Raw genomic sequence first — 18,884 nt, 5'->3', positions numbered from 1 at the left:
GAGTCTTTCATATCGGAGTAGATCTCAAAGTGTGTCACACAGTTGGATTGCTGAGTCAACCTGAATGAATTTAAAGCCCCGACGTGGGGACTGAACCTACAACCTTCTGATCAGAGGCAGTAGTGCTACTATCTGAGCCAGACTGACATCTATTTCACTTCATAATATCGGTAGAGGAAAAAAAACAGCCTGCTGTGAATACAGAAATTGATGTGAACTGATCAGCAGTCGAAAGAGGAAAACCGGTTAAAGTTTGGAGTCATCTCAAGACTGCTCTGATCAGTTCTGGTGCAGAGCCCAAGCCGAAACATTACCCTCATGTTCTCTTTCTGATGCCGATTGACCTGCTGGGTCTTTATTTCAGGTTTGGTCCTCTTTAATTCGCAGAAGGTGCTCAGCTAATTCTACAGCTTTTGAGGATGGGGGGCGCGTGGTGGGTGGGTGGGGGGGGGAAACTACACTTTTCATCAGCACATCACCAAATAATGGATTTTTTTTGGTTTGGCTGAGGAAAAACACGGAGAAACTGCATTATCTTATCTGGTCTACTTCATCAGCATGTGAAGCTCAGAGATAGTAGGACTGTAGAAAAGAACACTTGTGGAATATTTGGGCGGGCAGAGCCTGAGAAACAAAAACATTTTCCCTTGGCCTCAACATTGGAACAATGGAAAAGTTCATATCCTAAACTGTTGCTCGCTAGCCAGATGCAGTTATACTTCAGCTCTTTAGCCTTGTACTGAGAGGCCCCAGCAACAGGCCCTTTTATCCTGCAGCTGTTTGTGGATAGCGGCTAATTGTATCCACTTGTTTAACCTAAGGGAGAACTTCGGGGGGGGGGGGGAGGTCTAAGTGCTGTAGCCATACATTTTAACGGTCATTTCCTCTGGTGTAACTTGCATGACAGCATGCGACGTGCAGAAATTAATGGGGACGCTGTTCTGCCAATTCTTCTTAAATGGCTTTGACAATGGTTGGAGCTGGCCTGTTCAGATGTGCCGCCCAGACTCCACTCTGAAGATTGGCCCATTATTTTGTTCATTAAGATAGTTGCAAGTTGTCTGGGAGGTTCAAATGATGGCCCGAACAATAATCCAGTTATTGCTCACTATTCAGTAAAAGCAAAGGCGGTTACAACATGCAACCACCCCGCTTACATTTAAACGCTTAGCAAAGCAGGCAATAGTGCTAAGCAATTAAAATTGCTGTGTTGAAAATGTCACCTGTATTTCTCTACCGTAATTAGCAAAAGAAGTAACATTATTTCTTTTGGTCAGGCACAATCCAGAGCAGATGTGTATTCGTTTTGTATAATTTGGTAGTCGCTCCCTATGCTTTATTGAACCATTATTATGACCAATAGCAAGGAAATCTGTCTGTTCAGAAAGCAGCAGGTTCTCACACAACCCCCCCCCCCCCCCCAAGCAAGACAAGGGTCTGTGGCTGACTTCAGAGACGTCGTCACCCATTAGCCTCCAGTCAGCGGGCTCAGGTTAATTTTCTCCTTGAATACAATATTATAGTAGGTCTCTGGTACTATCAGAGAGGTCTCACATATTCCTAAAATGGACTATCCAGCCAGTGTAGAAAACAATAATTGGAAACCACAAACTGGATTCTTCATAACGTGAAGCAAGTGTAAAGTCAAACTTTCATATGTTATTACACACTTAAATCTTTCTAGAGGGTCTACTTGCAAGCAGCTGTGGCACGAGGGCTGACAGTTAATTACAAGGTAATTTTGATTTTTTTATGTGTATGTGGAGTACCACAAACAATGGTAAACTTTTCATAATCAACTAGTTCCTTCAACTACAGTAAGCTAAATGTAATTCTGCACTTCTTTCAATTTCTATGTTAATTGCATTTCACAATATTTAAGTTACAGTAATTTTAACCGCAATTTTATGACTATTACATGAATTTATATAATCAACAGATGTTAAAATCTTTTTAAAAATTCAGATGGAGGCTCAAAAAGTTAAATTTCTTATTTCATGGTATCTTTAATGTAACTTGCTGACTGTGTGTGCAATGTACAGCAGACAGAATGATAGAGCTGTGGGTTTTTCTGGGCCTTACATCCTATTACAATATCAACATAAGGATTCCTTTCAGCACAATTTAAGCACCATGATAAATTTTGTTAATTATTGAGGAGTTATACTGAAAGATGATGGTTCAAATAATCAGAAGATATCGGAGCAATGACCATAAGACCATAAGACATAGGAGCAGGAATAGGCCATTCGGCACCTCGAGCTTGCCCCGCCATTTAATAAGATCATGGTTGATCTTCTAATCTAATTCCATTTACCTGCTCTATCCCCATATCCCTTAGTCCCTCTATCCTTTAGAAATCTATCAACCTCAGTCTTGAATATGTTCAAGGACTGAGCATCCACAGCCTTCTGGGGTAGAGAATTCCACAAATTTTTCAACTCAGTTCGAAAAGGCTGACCCTTAATCTTGAGACTATGATCCCTAGTTTTAGATTCTCCAACCAGGGGAAACAGTCTCACGACATCTACCCCGTCAAGACCCTTAAGAATCTTATAGGTTTCCATAAGATCACCTCTAATTCTTCTATATTCTGGAGATTATGGGCCTAGTTTACTCAACCTCTCCTCATAGGTCAACCCCCTCATGCCAGGAACCAACCTAGTAAATCTACACTGCACCCCCTCTAAGGCGAGTATGTCCTTTCTTAAATAAGGAGACCAAAACTTCCCACAATATTCTAGGTGCAGTCTCACCAAGGCCTTATACAACTGCAGCAAGACTTCCCTACTCTTGTACTCTAACCCATTTGCAACGAACGCCAACATGGCATTAGCCTTCCTCGTACCTGGATATTAACTTTTTGTGACTGGTGAACAAGGACACCCAAATCCTTCGGAACACTAACACTATCTAGTCCCTCTAGAAACTAATCCGCTTTTCTATTTTTACTACGAAGGTGAATAACTTCACATTTTCCCACATTGTACTCTATCTGCCACCTTCTTGCCTACTCACCTAGCCTGCCTATTTCCCTTTGCATTCTTTGTGTGTCATCCTCATAAGCTTACTCTCCTACCTATCTTTGTATCGTCCGCAAAGTTAGATATGTTAAGTTCTATTTCCTCATCTAAATCATTGATATAGACTGTAAATAATTGAGGCCCAAGCACTGATCCTTGTGGCACTCCAATGGTCACATCTTGCTAATCTGAGAAGGACCTGTTTATCCCTACTCTCTGTTTTCTTCCTGTTAGCCATTCTCCAATCCATGCTAATATATTACCTTTAATTCCATAGGCTCTAATCTTATGCAACAGCCTTTTATGTGGCACCTTGTCGAAAGCCTTCTGGAAGTCCAAATACACCACATCTACTGATTCCCTCTATCTAACCCGCTAGTTACATCCTCAAAAAACTCTATAAGATTTGTTAAACATGATTTCCCTTTCGTAAAGCCATGTTGACTCTGCCTGATCATGTCATGATTTTCTAAGTATCCCACGACGACGTCTCTAATTAAGGATTCTAGAATTTTCCCGACCACAGATGTCAGACTAACTGGTCTATAGTTCCCCATTTTTTGTCTCCCATCCTTCTTAAATATTGGCGTTACGTTTGCGATCTTCCAATCAATGGGAACCATTCCAGAATCCAGGAAATTTTGGAAGATCAAAAACATAGCATCCACTCTCACTGTAGCACCTCTTTTAAAACCCTAGGATGCAGGCCATTAGGTCCAGGGGATATATCGGTTTTTAATCCTATCAATTTCTCTAGTCCTATTGCTTTACTGATGTTCATTTCTTTAAGTTTTTCATTAACATTAGCCTCCAGGTTCCCCTCTATTTTCGGTAAGTTTTCAGTGTCCTCTAACATAAGACAGAAGCAAAATATTTGGTTAATGAGTCTGCCATTTCTTTAATCCCCATTATAATTTCTCCTGTCTCTGCTTGCAATGGACCCACATTCACTTTTGATAGTCTCTTCCTCTTTATTGTAAACTCTTACCATCTGTCTTTATGTTCCTAGCTCGTTTACCCTCATATTCCATTTTCTCCCTCTTAATCAGTTTCTTGGTTTTCCTTTGCTTTTCTCTAAAGCCCTCCCAATCCTAGGTTTACTGCACTTTTTGGCAGTATTATAGGTCTCTTCTTTTAATTTTATACTTTCCCTAACTTCCCTAGTTAGCCAAGGTTGAACCACTTTTCCCATGTTATTTTTTATTTTTTCAAGGGAATGAAAAACTGATTTAAACAATAATTTGCCTGTTCCCTTAGAGAATTCTAAAGCAGCCTTTGTTTCTAGGTCCTCCACAAAGTCTCTCATTTCTGCAATATTCACATTCATAATGGTGGAGACTTCAGCCACTGTTCTCCTCTATTCTGGAATGACCCCAAATTCCTCTGCCTTGCCCCACTCTATTCGGGAGAAATTCCGCCTATGTCTAGATTTTCTCTATGTATAATAATAATAAAAATCCTTGCATTTGATAAATAAGAACAACAACAAATTGCATTTATATAGTGGGGTATCAAGTAAGAATTAATATCAGCACAATTTAAGGACCATGTGGGTGCGATTTGAAGACTGGCTTCAAACTGAAGATATAGCTTGTCACGTTGTTGAAATGTCTCAAAGCGCTTCACAAGATTTACCTTAAAGTATATTTTGTAGGCGCCCAGCAATGTCCCACAAATATTTATTCTAGTTATATTATATTTTAGAGCATTCAGAATTTGGCAAATTGTTGAATTCAGGCTTAGCTTTGAAGTCAGATTTTTGTACTTCTTAAAAGGAACTATACAGAAAAATACGGCTTCAAAATTAAAGCTATGTTTAAGAAACTGCCAAATTCTGGACACAGAAATGTACACAAACAGAGTAAAGCTAGACCCAGATAGAATTGTGATGATTATTGAAGATAAAATGCTAGCATTCTTGATGTGTTAGTTAATGCAGTCCCATCTGTCTGTCTCCATGTAATCTTGGAATCTGTGACAGTGACTGCAACTGCTATGAGTCTACTGTGTTTGCTTCTGTACAAAAACAATTGTCTGTGAAACTGACTATAGCTTCAGTTTCCAATGTCGATCCTGGAGGCAATACCCGTAATGTGATTTCTCCAATACTTCTGTCATATCTTCAATCTTTAACCATAAGAATTGCCATAAGATCAAGCATTTTTAAAATACATTAAACATAAAAAGCTTTAAGCATATAAATACATATTTGCTTGCACCAGCAAGTTACTATTCAATTTTTTTTTAAAAAAGTTTAGTTACTATTACTTTCCATATACCTGACCGACAATAAATTTTATTCAATGAAACAAACTATTTAAACATTGGCTTTCGATTCCTAAGGTTGCATTGCTGGGGAGTTTTCCATCTTTACATTTCACCCACAATATACACAGTCACACCACTTTTCAGTATATCCTGTCAAGCGCTTTGAGAAATCAACCCATTGTGAAAGGCGTTATAACAAACGTAAAGATTATTATTATTTGTTTATTCTTAACAATAACCCTTACATTTGGTATAGCATCTTTCACATTAGGAAGATCTCTCAAAGCACTTGACAGGATATACTGTAAAGTGGAGTGACTGTGTTTTGTGGCGAATGCAGCGGTCAATTTATGTACTGCAATGTCTTACAAACAGCCACAAAGCGAATGACCAATTTTATTTTTGTAATTCAAACCTAACTACGAGGTACTTATTATCAATAAAATGCAAAAAAAAAATCAAGCCTAACTAGGCAACGATCACTGGAGAAGAAATATTCATGCAGTTATTGGTTGAGAAAGTCTCATGGACGGATAAACCCTAAACTAAATGCTATAAATAATCCAGGTCTTTTTCACATGTTGTGTCAAGACACAGTGATTGATTTCCTCTGAGTTATTTTTTGTATATCCACCCCTCCCTTCTGCTTATCCCTGGTCTGACCACTTTACAGCTAGGAAATTTAATCTCTATCATTATCACATTAAGATTTAACTTTACACTCTTACTTGCCTAAACAGGTCTCTACTTACTTAATTGGGAAGAAAGTAGCTTGAGTATTCTGGAAGGATTAGATTAAATGGTCTGAACCAATTTTGTGATCTGTCTACACTTAAATCACGCATTAATATGGAAAATTGGTGAATAATTTTCTCACTGTATATTTCATTGGAGTGGTGCCTTATTTAATAATACACTTCCTGAACATGTGAACGTGTACATTGAGGACATAATTCTACTGTCTGAACTGGTACCAGGCTGGGCATCCTACATATGAATGATATAACGTTATGAGGTTCCACAAGTGAAATAGTGCCAAAATCAGATTGAACTTTGCAGACAGCAAGGTGAAGAGCTATCAGTCTTAAGTATCACATTTATATACAGAGTGGCTATGTCCTGGAGTAACTGGTGCAGATCTCTGCATATGCTTTAGTGACGGTGAACATTTTGACCAAACAGCACATCTACTCCACAAACTGTGCTCAGCTATGTATTACTCTACACAGCCTAGCTATACAGTAGTGCAGTATGTAGGTGAACCATGCCAGAATGCACACAGGCATGAACATATATAGCTGATGTTGTGGGCATGCCCCATCCACTGCAAATGATCTGAAATGTTAGGGTGTTGTAAGAAACATGGAATCCGCCTCCAGTAGTTGATGTGTCTCCTTGTCTGTCAGTACTCTTCAATATCTCTGATACCTTTGGTCAGGATCTGTGGAGCAACCAATGATGGGTCTTCTCAACACTTAGACACAGTTTGTGACCTCCCCTGTCTAGGTAGATATTTTTGCTATGAGTCCGCTCACTGGGTTGTTGGTCCCCTGTTGTGCCACAGCTCTCTTCAAAGCGATTACGATTCATGAAATGGTTGCAACTGGAAGACGATGGATCATCTGAGGAGATACATAAGAGACAATACTCAGGCTTATTTATTCATATATACTTGTGAAACTAGAGACAGAGAGTTTTTGTTTACAACAAAATTTTCAGTACCACCATAGACTAATGTAACTCTGCATGATATATATAAATTATTGGGTTTAAAGTTTTGGCACTCTGCTTTTATTAGATTTATGCACAGATCTTGACTAACAATTGTACTGGTGGAAAGATAGTATGTGATATAAACTTACCAGACATCTGGGAAATCTGTGGCAGGAGTTTCCATTTCAGATACAATCTTGAAGAATTTCTTGATCGCTGACTTTTAGACCGTTCTTTGGCAGCATGAGTCCTCTAGCTTTTGGAGTATTGTACTTTATTTTTGTTTTCTAAAAGGCACTTTAGTTCATCAATTCTTCTGCGCTGTTTTTTAAATTTGGATCTTCTGTTCACTTCGACTTATTATCTATATGTCCGCCTTTCCTTCTACTATTGGTATGATGTGGTTGTTCTAGGAAAGTCTCTTGATGATTGCCAAAATGTGTGACTGGAATAAAAGGCTTGAAATGACAAATGGAAATTCTCCATTGTACCTCCCACTCACTAGCCGTGCTGCATCCTTGGTGGTTTGAGAATTCAGTGCTGATCAATGCTGACGGGAGGGAAAACCATCTTTCACTTGGATATTTTGTAAACTTGTCAAAGCACATTGGGTCATCGTATGGCAGGAGATCAAGTCCAAGTATTCAAGCACTACTCAACCCACTGCACCGTGACTTGTATTTTCCTGTGCTGGTCTCATTAAACTCTGGAATGGGACATTTGATTATCCTCCTGTTCTTTGAGATGCACCGTTGTTTTCCAATTTCTTGACACAGGCAAAGATGCCATCTTTCTTGACATGGAAAGAGTGATTATGGGTGGCCCTCAATCAGAGAGAAGTATTACCTTCATCTCTCTCAAGCTGAAACTATTTGTAGTGTTGTGCATTGAAGAGGTTGCATTAGCATCATTGCTTTCAATTGTGTTTTTTTTGTCTCTCTTGTTTATGCTAGGGCTTTGGACAGGGGGTCAGTCCACATATCCATAATTCGTTTTGTAGGGTCAATATCCACAAGGATGTTCAGGAAAGAGGTATCTTCCCAGTGTATTCAAACGGTTGGCACTGATGAGGGAGAGAGAACGGGCTGTCATTGGTGAAGGAGGGAAAGGGTTATCACTGGTGAGGGAGAGAAAGGGTTGTCACGAGTGAGGGAGAGAGAAAGGGCTGGAGGACAGGGTAAGGTCTGCAAAGCACTTTGACATATTACAGGTGCTATAACAAATGGTGTATTGGTTATTATTATTAAATATATTTAACGGCAAAACCACTGAAAACGGAAGTGCAGAGAGGATTGTAACCCCATTTGAAAGCCACATGCTTTAATCATGCACGTCCCCTACCCTACCTGCCCTACCATCAGTGGTCGAGCTTTCAGGCTTTCTGCCCCCATCCTTTGGAACTCCATCACGGAGTCCCTTCGACTCAACCCTTTTCTCGCCTCCTTCAAGGACCACCTCAAGACCTTCCGCTTTGACCATACTTTCAACCATCTCCGCCCCTCCCTCCACAGCCCCTACCCTCCAGCTAAGGGTACAAGCCTTAGACTGCATAGACTGTCCAGAGTCCTTGAACATCCTCCCGACGTGAAAAGCGCTATATCAATGTAAATTTGCATTACATTGTTCTGAGACTTTATTTATGAGGCGAGACTAGAGACGAGAGTAGGAGCCAAATCAATTTGCATCATTTGGATTTACACTGCACCAGTACAAATCAATGTTCTGGTGAAATCATCTTCTTGTGGCATTCATAGCAGTGAGCTCCAATACTAATTGACATCTCACATCCAATATATTTTGTTTTATTTGGTGATTTGGTACTAGATACATGATGAATCAGTGTACATGATATGAAGAGGTTATCAGTTTTTAAAAAACAAGCTTGGAATCTCCTCACAACTTCTTTCTGCGATAACTTGTTTATTTACTTTCCACACTTTTCAACCTCGGTGTGGACCTTGGCCCTTCATTTAGGTTTTCCAATGAAAGAAAAAAAGGTGCAATCCAAGATGTGCAATCTAAAATCCAAACTAGCTTGTGGTTAAACTTGAGACAAAGTCTGACAAAACTACAGCAAAATCAAACTAGTATGCTGGTTTCATTTACAGATTTTAGGAATTATTCTGGTGTCTATGATTTGACTCATTATCTGACTCTCAGAATTGGATTTTGAATACATTTTGGAGATGTTGCACTTCCAAAAGTGTATTACAACTGGGTTGTTAGACATCAGAATAACTCTTAAAATCCACCGCTCAGTAAAGTTCCAGTGAACAACAAACAATAATAACTTGCATTTAGATTTATTATTGTGAAACCAGGTTACAAATAATACTGCTGGACATAACCATAATAATTGTTCAAAAGTGCTGTAATTTTTTTATTTTTAGCAATCATCACAAGTTAACCCTGAATGTTGCATTGAACTTTCTTACAAAGACAAAGTCTGGATTCAGAACTGTATGATAATAATAATAATAATCCTTGCATTTGATATAGCGCTTTTCACGTCGGGAGGACGTCTCAAAGCGCTTCACCGAACACACTGTAAAGTGAATTGACTGTATATTTGTGGGCGAACGCGGCAGCCAATTGCGCACAGCAATGTCCCAGTCGTAGATTGAAAATGAACAATTTATTATTGTTTTTGGCTTTTGGAGGGATTATTATTAGCGTGTGGAGTAAGAAAACTTGCCCAAGGTTTCGCCCTGCCTGGAATTGAACTCAGGTCACCCACTTGCAAAGCGAGTGCTCTAACCACTGAGCTACAGGACTCCACAGCTACAGGACTCCTCATCATATACTTTGTTTTCTAGGAAGATTGAATCAATAGTATGTGGAGAGTCTTATCACACAGAAGAAAAAAATCTTGAACTAATGAGCCAATTCTACACCCAGAAGATCCTCAATGACATATCAATTAATGGAAAACTTAACTTATGTTAGTGAATGAAGAAGGCGTCACACATCGTACACCTTGGTGTACAGTGCTGGTGACCCAGGATCATTTCAACTGTGCCAGTGAGAGCAAGCACATTGCTTAATGTGCCTCACTTGTATTAGTACATTAATATAGAAAAGGCTTGCACCTGGAGTGGCTCCATTGCCATCAGATTGTAGAAGAGGAAGTGATGGAAACCCAACCATGGTCTTTTTTTTCAAACCAATTTTATGGAATTGTGAATCATCAAATCTTTTTATTTTGGTGAAATATAGAAAATGGTGAAAGTGGTACTGTTTATTTTCAGTTGACACCATTACAATATGTTACTACAGTACTCACATCTCAGTTTGAAGAGGCCCTTGTAAGTTAGAAGATCAATGATATGCATGAGGGTAAGTGAACAAATAAGCTCCTATTTCCTGACTACGCAAAAAGAGTACAACATGTCATTATCACTATTTTGTACAATTTATTTTGCTGAACATTTTAAAAAGGGAATTTTTCTATAGGTTTTACTGCAATGGTAAAGACATATTGTAATCTTACACTGTTGACAGTATTAAATCAAGTAATTTAACCCCAGTTAAATTCAGTTCTATCAAAACATTTGTGCAGTGGTTACCAAGAGACACAAGATCTTGGTGGTACTAATTTTCAAATCAATACTTTCAATGTTATAGTACATGACGAATGGATTACGCGATTTTAGTAAGTTAAAATCATAATTTTACGATCTGCCAAGTGACTGAACAGAAAATGCCTCAGATGAAAAATCTATATTTAAATATCCATGTACTTAAAGCTTATAATGATATGATTAATGTGGAAGAACTTTCAAGTAATCCTATGTTCATACAATATAGTACAATTATCAAAATCATTCCCAGAATATGGAGGAAGGAGACGTCTGCCTTTATTCTAAAATGTTTCTATTCTCAGGCTCTTTTAAACAGTATAAATCGGTACAGGGAACGAGCAGAGATTTGGGATGAAAATGTATAACTTGTTTTACTCCAATCTTTTTATCTCACTGTCATATATATATATATATATATAAAAAACTATGAGTATTTCAGTACTACTATTTCAGTAGCAAAAGCTTGATGGGCCAAATGGCCCTCTTCTATGCTGACATTTCTACGATTCTGTGAATGAATATGAATGTGTCATAAATGAAACATTACTTCATTAAAAGCTGCTTTGGTTGTACCTTAATTGTTTCTGGAGGTACTCCTGGCTCTGGGGCTTTTTCCAGATAGGTAGTCAAATCTTGATCGACATGTTCAAAAACAAGGGTCAGTTTTGTCTCTCGGTCTGTTCGAGACACGATGCAAACATCAAATAACCTAAGAAACAAAATGAAGGAATGAAAAAGATGAGTAACATGACAGCCAGTAGGAGGTAACCATTCAGACCAAAACCAATCTTCATGTAAAGTCTCTGGTAAACATCCACATTTCAGAGAAGCTTCAGCATAATACATGCTTTTGCTTCATACTTAGACATCCAACTTCACTCACAATCAAACATTGAAACTTTCCACTTTGAAAATAAATGTACCTTTACTGTCTTTTTATCTTACTGTCATGTGTCACCTTCAGTATGCTTGAAAGCCAAATGATAGATCCTTTGATGAATCTATTGGTATGGTCACTGCCTATTGTGAAGCTGAGCCACACAGACCCCAAAAGTCCCAAGTTTTTCTCTGCTCTGCACTGAATTAGTTGATCTCAGCAAGAGTGGCAGTAGAGAAGAGCAAAATTTCGCCTCAGTACACATTGACTTGTGACGAGAAAGATTTGCTATGATTCTGATCTTGATCCCTGGCAAATTGTGTGTTTGGAATGTTGGGTGAGCTCACTGTCAGGGTCGACAGTGAAGCCCTCAGGGTTGAATGGCCGCTGATGCTCTTGAAAGTGAAGCAAAACCCTTTTGTGAAGCATGCCATTTAAAGTGGTTACTTGGCTTTAGATTTGGTGCTTTTGTTCAGAAGTAATAAATTAAGGTTTTAGTGTCATATGAAATGGAGACAGATGGTTTACTATTGCTTTAATAACATCTTCATTTGTCCATTTTTCCACTGTCTCTGTACCCACAGAATCTCCCTTTCCATTCATTCTGTAACAATTGTAAACGTGGTGTGAAAATTTTGTTACAGATGTGCCCATCCCTTATTGCCCTGATGCTGTTGCTACCATTGAGTCATCCACTAGATCTGGTAGTAGACAAGTATCGTGTCGCTTGAGGAGCTGGTAAAATATCTCAGAATCCATCACCTGCTGATGTGCCTCTTACTGGGCGCAAAACCTTTTGAGTCCCCCACATCGGGACTTGAACTCACATAATATAAGATGCCACTCCAATGCAGTTCTAAGTGTGTGCTACATTATTGAAGGTGCCATCCTTCAGATAAAGTGCTAAACCGAAGTTCTGTCCGCCCGTTCAGGGGGATGTTAAAGATCCCATGGCACTACTTAAAAATAGAAGGGAGTCTTCCCCCAGTGTCCTGGCCAAGAATCCCCCAAATAAAATTGGTCATTCACTCCATGACTGTTTGTGGGACATTGCTGTACGCATTGGGCTGTTGTGTTCATCTGCAAATACACAAGTCACTCCATTCACTTCACAATAAATTCTGTGAAGCACTTTGAGACATCCTCCTGACATGAAAGGCGCGATACCAAATTCAAGGATTATTATTAATATTATTTTTTTTAAATCTCCTACTCTTATGCATGAGACCTTGGCTATAAAATTTAAGATTGTGTAGAGTTTTTGAAAACAGTCTTCAATTCAGATTTAATTTGGAATCTGATTTTCTGCAATTCTTTTTGTGTGGAAAATTGGTTTTCAACTAAATCTCAAATTAAGACTGCTTTTCAAAATTTCACACTGTCTTAGATTTTACGTCAATGGACCTAAGGCTAAGACCTTGTGAATTTTGGCCTACTGATTACTAGATAACACTCAGGTAAGAAAGCATAACTGATGTGGAATCGCTTATACTGCCACACACTGGGCAAACCAACACACACCTGACTGAAACCAAGTAGCTCGATGCCTCTCCTTCTGCACATTATAAGTACAGTATAATAACAATAATACTTGCATTTGATATAGCACCTTATCACAAAGTTGAGACTTTGAAAGTTGAAACCAGCGTTTCATAAGATATTCCCCATCATAATAAGGAGCACTTTATGAAATGCTACAGATTTCACTCTCTGGTCACAAATCCAGTGCAACACTGTATCAGTTAATTTAAATCACTAATGCTGCTGGTGATGTTGCTGATCACATATATTCATCTAATCATCATCAAATATGTTAGAACAAAGGAAATCACAAAGTTTTCATAAAGTTTTGCAATGATCTCAAACATATGCATATTAGACATGGTTTAGCAAACTGATTACAATATATTACTTGGCTGATCTGAATGTTGGTTTGGTTAGCCAGACTATAATGATTGAAATCATGTAAAAGGTAACTACTAAGAATTAAAAATACTTAAAACTCAAAATAAAAGTATCTGACATCAATGTCAATGACATTCTGGGTAGCACCCTATTTGAGAGTGTTTTTTGTCAGCCAAAATGCTTTCATTTGCAATATCGTGCTGCCATCTTTCATCATGAACTGCATGCTGTAACATTTGGCTGAGATTTGAATTTTAGCCTTCCAACACAAACAAGAATAATCTTCTTGCCATCAGTTGTCTCGGAATAGAACTGCACATGGATCACTTTAGATATACTTGGCTGGAGGAAGAATCCAAAATTATGTTTCTGAATATAAAAATCAAAAGAAATTGACCTAAAAGACTACAACCGTTTTTCTTTTTGGTCAGCTTGTTGTCTGAAACATGCCAAAACCATTACCGTTCTTAAGAGTATCCACATCAGACTGAGAGTTTCACATAAGTATAACACCTGCAATTGGAAATTCTACTGTATCTGCAATGGAATGCACACTTTCACCCTGAAGGGAAGCATCCTACTTACCTAATTCCTGAGGTAATTAGGCTCAGGTTGACAAGAGCCAATGCTTGGGGACTCCAGGGTGTGTTGAGGTCCTGCTGGAGTTCAACCAGTTAAAACTGCAAACCTTGCTATTGAGGGTCCTGTCTGGCAAGCTTTCTGGCATTTATTCAACTAGAACCATCTTACCCATGCAGGGTTAACAAGAGCTCAGTGAGACGAAACCCTTGTCCCAGTGACCAACCTCCCTTTCTAAGTCCTGCCATTGAGGTAGGATGGCTGGTCTATCAGCAATGCATTGCTTTTTGGTATAAGTAGCAAAATTAAATAATTTCCCACATGATTTCTTCTCTACTAATAGATGCTATTTCTATGCAATGCATTTAGTGTCAATGAACCATTATTTATTAACAGGATCAGTGATCAACCACAGTGCATTCATTGCGTCCCAGCCTATAATGTAACTGAAACCAAAGCAACTCAATACGCGTGGCGGTATAACCTAACCAAAACAATCAATGTACAATGGAGAGTATAAACCTGATCAAAACACTCAAAGTATATGCCTAGTATTAAACTAACCAAAGCATTCATGGTTAGTACAACCTAACCAAAACTAAACCGCTCAAATCTACTTCTATGAAAACTACTGAGCTCAACATGAATAGTGACATTTAACATGATCCTAATAGTTTATTTTCTAAACATAGGGAAGCCTTGCCCATAAAATTGCTTCCAACCAAATTAAACATATGACATTGGGGTTGTCACAAAATAATCAGTCTCCAAATTCAAGCAGGTGAGTCAACCCATAACCGGTTTAGTTTCGTTTCTGCAAGTTGCCTGATTTGGTTACTTGAATTGGTTTGGAAAATTATACAATTTTACTGATTTATAGAATTCAGTAATCCACTGAAATTATATAATAATACTCCTTGCAATTGATATTATCACTTTCTCACATTGGTGATGCCTCAAAGCACTTCACAGGATTTACACTGATGTGCAGCAACTGTATTTTTGTAGACAAATGTGGCAGCCAATTTGCACACATCAATGTCCCTCAAACAGCCATGAAGCAAATGACCAATTTTATTTGATGGATTGTTGGCCAGAACACCAAGAATAATTCCCTTCTCTTTTCAAATAGTGCCACAAGATCTTTAACATCCACCTGATGGGAATTTGCTTTAATATCTCATTCGAAGGATGACACCTTGAACAAATGTAGTGCTTTCTCAGCAATGGACTGGAATGTCAATCTAAACTGTGAACTCAAAATCCCAGCATTGCATCTGAAAAATCCACCAGTTTGGTAACACTCTTACCAATTGAGCAAGGCTGACGCATATTCTCCAACTAAAGGATACGTTACTTGCTTACAACATCACCAGGTACAAATCAATTAGGGAATTCCATGGGTGGAAATTAGTTAAACATGCATATGTTTAAGAGACTTTTGGCTTCTGCCTCCTCCAGTGGGTAAATTCACCTTCCAGTATTGTAATGAATCATACAGATTAAAAATCTCAGATCTAATCACTTGTGTTAATTTTGGTCAGCTGGGTGTTTTACATATGCAGAAACTCATCACCATGTTAAAGAGTATCCAAATCAAACTGAGAGTTTCATGCATCCCATCTACACTTGGAAATTCCTAAGTTTGGAATGAAATGCACACTCTCTCCCAGGAGGGACACATCCTGCTTATCTAACTCCAGAGAGTATTTAGCATAGATTGGCAAGAGGAGACACAAGAGTGTGCATTGAGATAATAATAATAATAATAATCCTTGCATTTGATATAGCGCTTTTCACGTCGGGAGGACGTCCCAAAGCGCTTCACAGAACACACTGTAAAGTGAATTGACTGTATATTTGTGGGCGAACGCGGCAGCCAATTGCGCACAGCAATGTCCCACAAACAGACGTAGATTGAAAATGACCAATTTCTTATTGTTTTTGGTTTTGGAGGGATTATTATTAGGCGGGTGGAGTAAGGAAACTTGCCCAAGGTTTCGCCCTGCCTGGAATTGAACTCAGGTCTCTCGCTTGCAAAGCGAGTGCTCTAACCACTGAGCTACAGGACTCCGATAATAATAATAATAATAATCCTTGCATTTGATATAGCGCTTTTCACGTCGGGAGGACGTCCCAAAGCGCTTCACAGAACACACTGTAAAGTGAATTGACTGTATATTTGTGGGCGAACGCGGCAGCCAATTGCGCACAGCAATGTCCCACAAACAGACGTAGATTGAAAATGACCAATTTCTTATTGGTTGAGTTTAACCAATGCTTGAGTTTAACCAGCAAAAAACGTATAGCCATTGACAGCACTATATGACAAGGTTTTTGCTGTTTTTCCAGCAAGGACTACTCTACCTATTCGTGATTTGACTTGCAGGATTAACAGGAGATGAGTGTCTAGCCCCAGTAGATGACTTGTCCGCCCCTCCAAGTTTAACCGATGAGTCAGTCTGGTTGATCTATCATCAGCAGTGCCCTGGAATACTGCGGACCTGCCTGATTCAGGTTTAACGAAACCACCCTGAGGGTTGACTTAATTCTGACATCCCCTTGCCAAGTATGCCAACTTGGGACCAATTTCAAGGAGAACCTACTTACGTTTCCCTTTCCTAATGGTCGTTCACATGGTCTGAGTTATTCTCAGACAGCCAGAGCAACAGTAAGGTCATTATAGATTTGTGTCATGGGCTAAGAAAGGTAGTTTTCATTTCTGATGGCTGTCCAGAACCACCTCAGCAGCAGACTGGATGTTACTGTTTTGAAACATAAGATTTTGCAGAATTTGGGAAATTTTAATTAGGAAGTCATTTTTCTACAGCAGTTAGTTTCAACGGTGAACAAAATCTCTTCCAAATTAGGACTGAATTCAAGAATTTTCCAGAATGTACAAAGTTAAATTGTTAAGACATAGGTCATAAGACAAAGACCAGAAGCCTTATGAGGGTCTTAGCGGGTTCAAGAGTCTGTTAATGTTGATTGTTCTGCCTGTGTTAATATTGATTGTCCTGACTCATGCATGAAGAATGGTAACTTGGACAATGTAATGGAGGGCTACTGTGGCTCACCATGCACCAGCATTGGTCACTGTCTTCAGGAGATAAAGGAACAAACATATTTCTACTATTGATCAAGTAATGCTGTGTGATCTGAAGAAATCCTAAACAAAGATCACTCCTTTCCAAATTCTTTCTTCATAAAATATAGAAATAAAAAACTTATTAAACAACAAATTGCATGTATATAGGGTCGAGAGTGCACTGCCACAAACAACCAAATTATATTTAAGCAAATTTGTAAAATGTAAATCCTAAATATACCACAGTACATAGATGCAGCATAATACAGAAAAATATTTATTCTGGACTAAACTCCAGGATCTTAAAAATAAACCTTCAGTACATAGACTGAAATGCAGTTGGAATCTTGGAACCAAGTCCACTTTTTCCCCATTCACAAAACTGCTGCAATTTCAACCTGCTTTGGTAATACGAAAAAAGTAACCAAACAGATCATAAAGGGGGTTATTTGTGGTACAGAAAAGGAAGAGATAACTGTCCCCAGTAATTTCCCATGTTTGATTGCCAAATATGCATGTAGTATTTGGAAGGTGATGCGTAAGAAAAAAACTAGCACAATTTGACTTGCGCTCTTTAAAGCACATCTTCCATCAACTAATTGTTGATTGATGCTGACAGTAATTGTGGAGCACATGTTGTGATCAGCCAGCTGGAGCAACAGTGATTTCATTGTGAAATTTACAGGACAAAACACACTTTTTTTAAAAATCGATGTTCCAGTATTCAGCCCTGAGTAGTACCCACCAGTCAAGTATAAGAGACTACACCATGAAATCTGAATTTCTGGTAACATTTGTAAATACTGTTAACAAACAAGAAGCAGCATTAATGATAATGCCCAGGCTTACAAATGTTTGGGGAAGTGTGTCAAAAGGCTTCCTTAAATCAGGAAAAAAAGAATCAACTGCTGCAATTGACCTTTATCCCAAGCTGAATAAGTTATGCTAATGCATTCAAAAGGAACAGTTACATGCAATGGACTGGATGAAAACCAGTCTGATGGCAACAGATGAGGCCACAGAAAATGTTACGTTGGTCTGCGACTTAGGTCACACACTATCAATAAACTACAGTTTGATAACTTCTTCAGATTGACTATTCTGAGGAAAATTACATACTAAATATTCACAAGCCATCAACCAAAGATATAATCTATCAGGAGCATTAATTTTGGTCAACGGTTGACTAATGATAAGAATAATAATCATCATAATCCTTGCATTTGATATAGCGCCTTATCACGTCTTTGAGACATCTCAAAGCGCTTCACAGAATATACTGTAAAATGAATTATTTTGTGGGCAAAACACAGCAGCCAATTGCACACAGCAGAGTCCCACAAACATAGTCATGTGACCAACATATTTATTTTTAAGGCATTATTAACACCAGAAAAAGTGATCCACCAATCAACTAACAACTGGGATCCTATTTACTGCTAGGTAAACAGAGATGTGTGCAGTAAGTAAAGTTGCCCAATGTTTTGGCCTGCCCAGGAATCGAACCCAGATCTCTCACTTGTTCTAACCACTAAGCTACAGGACTCCAAATATGCGGTAACCTATCTCCGTGCTTATGTGTGTCCAAATCTGATTTAGAATTCCACATATGCATTCCACCTACGCACAAAAATGTACCTGTGTCTGGAATGGAATGCACACTCTCTCCCTGGAGGGACACATCCTGATAATCTAATTCCAGTATTAGGTGCAGGTTTGCCAAAGCTTGGGGACAACTGAATGTATGTTGGGCTGCAGCTGGAGGTTGACCAGAAAAAACTGCTTAGCTTACTAAGCACTGTCTGACATGTTTCCTGCTATTTGTCCAGCTAGGATCACCCTACCCAATC

The 18,884-nt window shown here is 38.7% G+C and overlaps 1 protein-coding gene across 1 annotated transcript in view; it reads right to left on the bottom strand.

Annotated features, from left to right (window-relative positions):
- cdk6 (cyclin-dependent kinase 6) overlaps window positions 1–12,221 on the bottom strand; it is a 100,772-nt gene extending 88,551 nt beyond the window's left edge. Inside the window, exons 1-2 of the mRNA XM_007903682.1 lie at window positions 12,127–12,221; window positions 11,159–11,294 (exon numbers count right to left, since the gene is read on the bottom strand). Of these exons, the coding sequence (XP_007901873.1) occupies window positions 11,159–11,294; window positions 12,127–12,221 (231 nt within the window). The remainder of the gene's footprint in view (window positions 1–11,158; window positions 11,295–12,126) is intronic.
- Window positions 12,222–18,884: the final 6,663 nt, after the last annotated feature.

Source organism: Callorhinchus milii, unplaced genomic scaffold (assembly GCF_018977255.1).
Source record: "Callorhinchus milii isolate IMCB2004 unplaced genomic scaffold, IMCB_Cmil_1.0 Scaffold2, whole genome shotgun sequence".
Taxonomy (NCBI): Eukaryota; Metazoa; Chordata; class Chondrichthyes; order Chimaeriformes; family Callorhinchidae; genus Callorhinchus; species Callorhinchus milii.
This window is presented reverse-complemented; position numbering and strand designations above follow the sequence as displayed.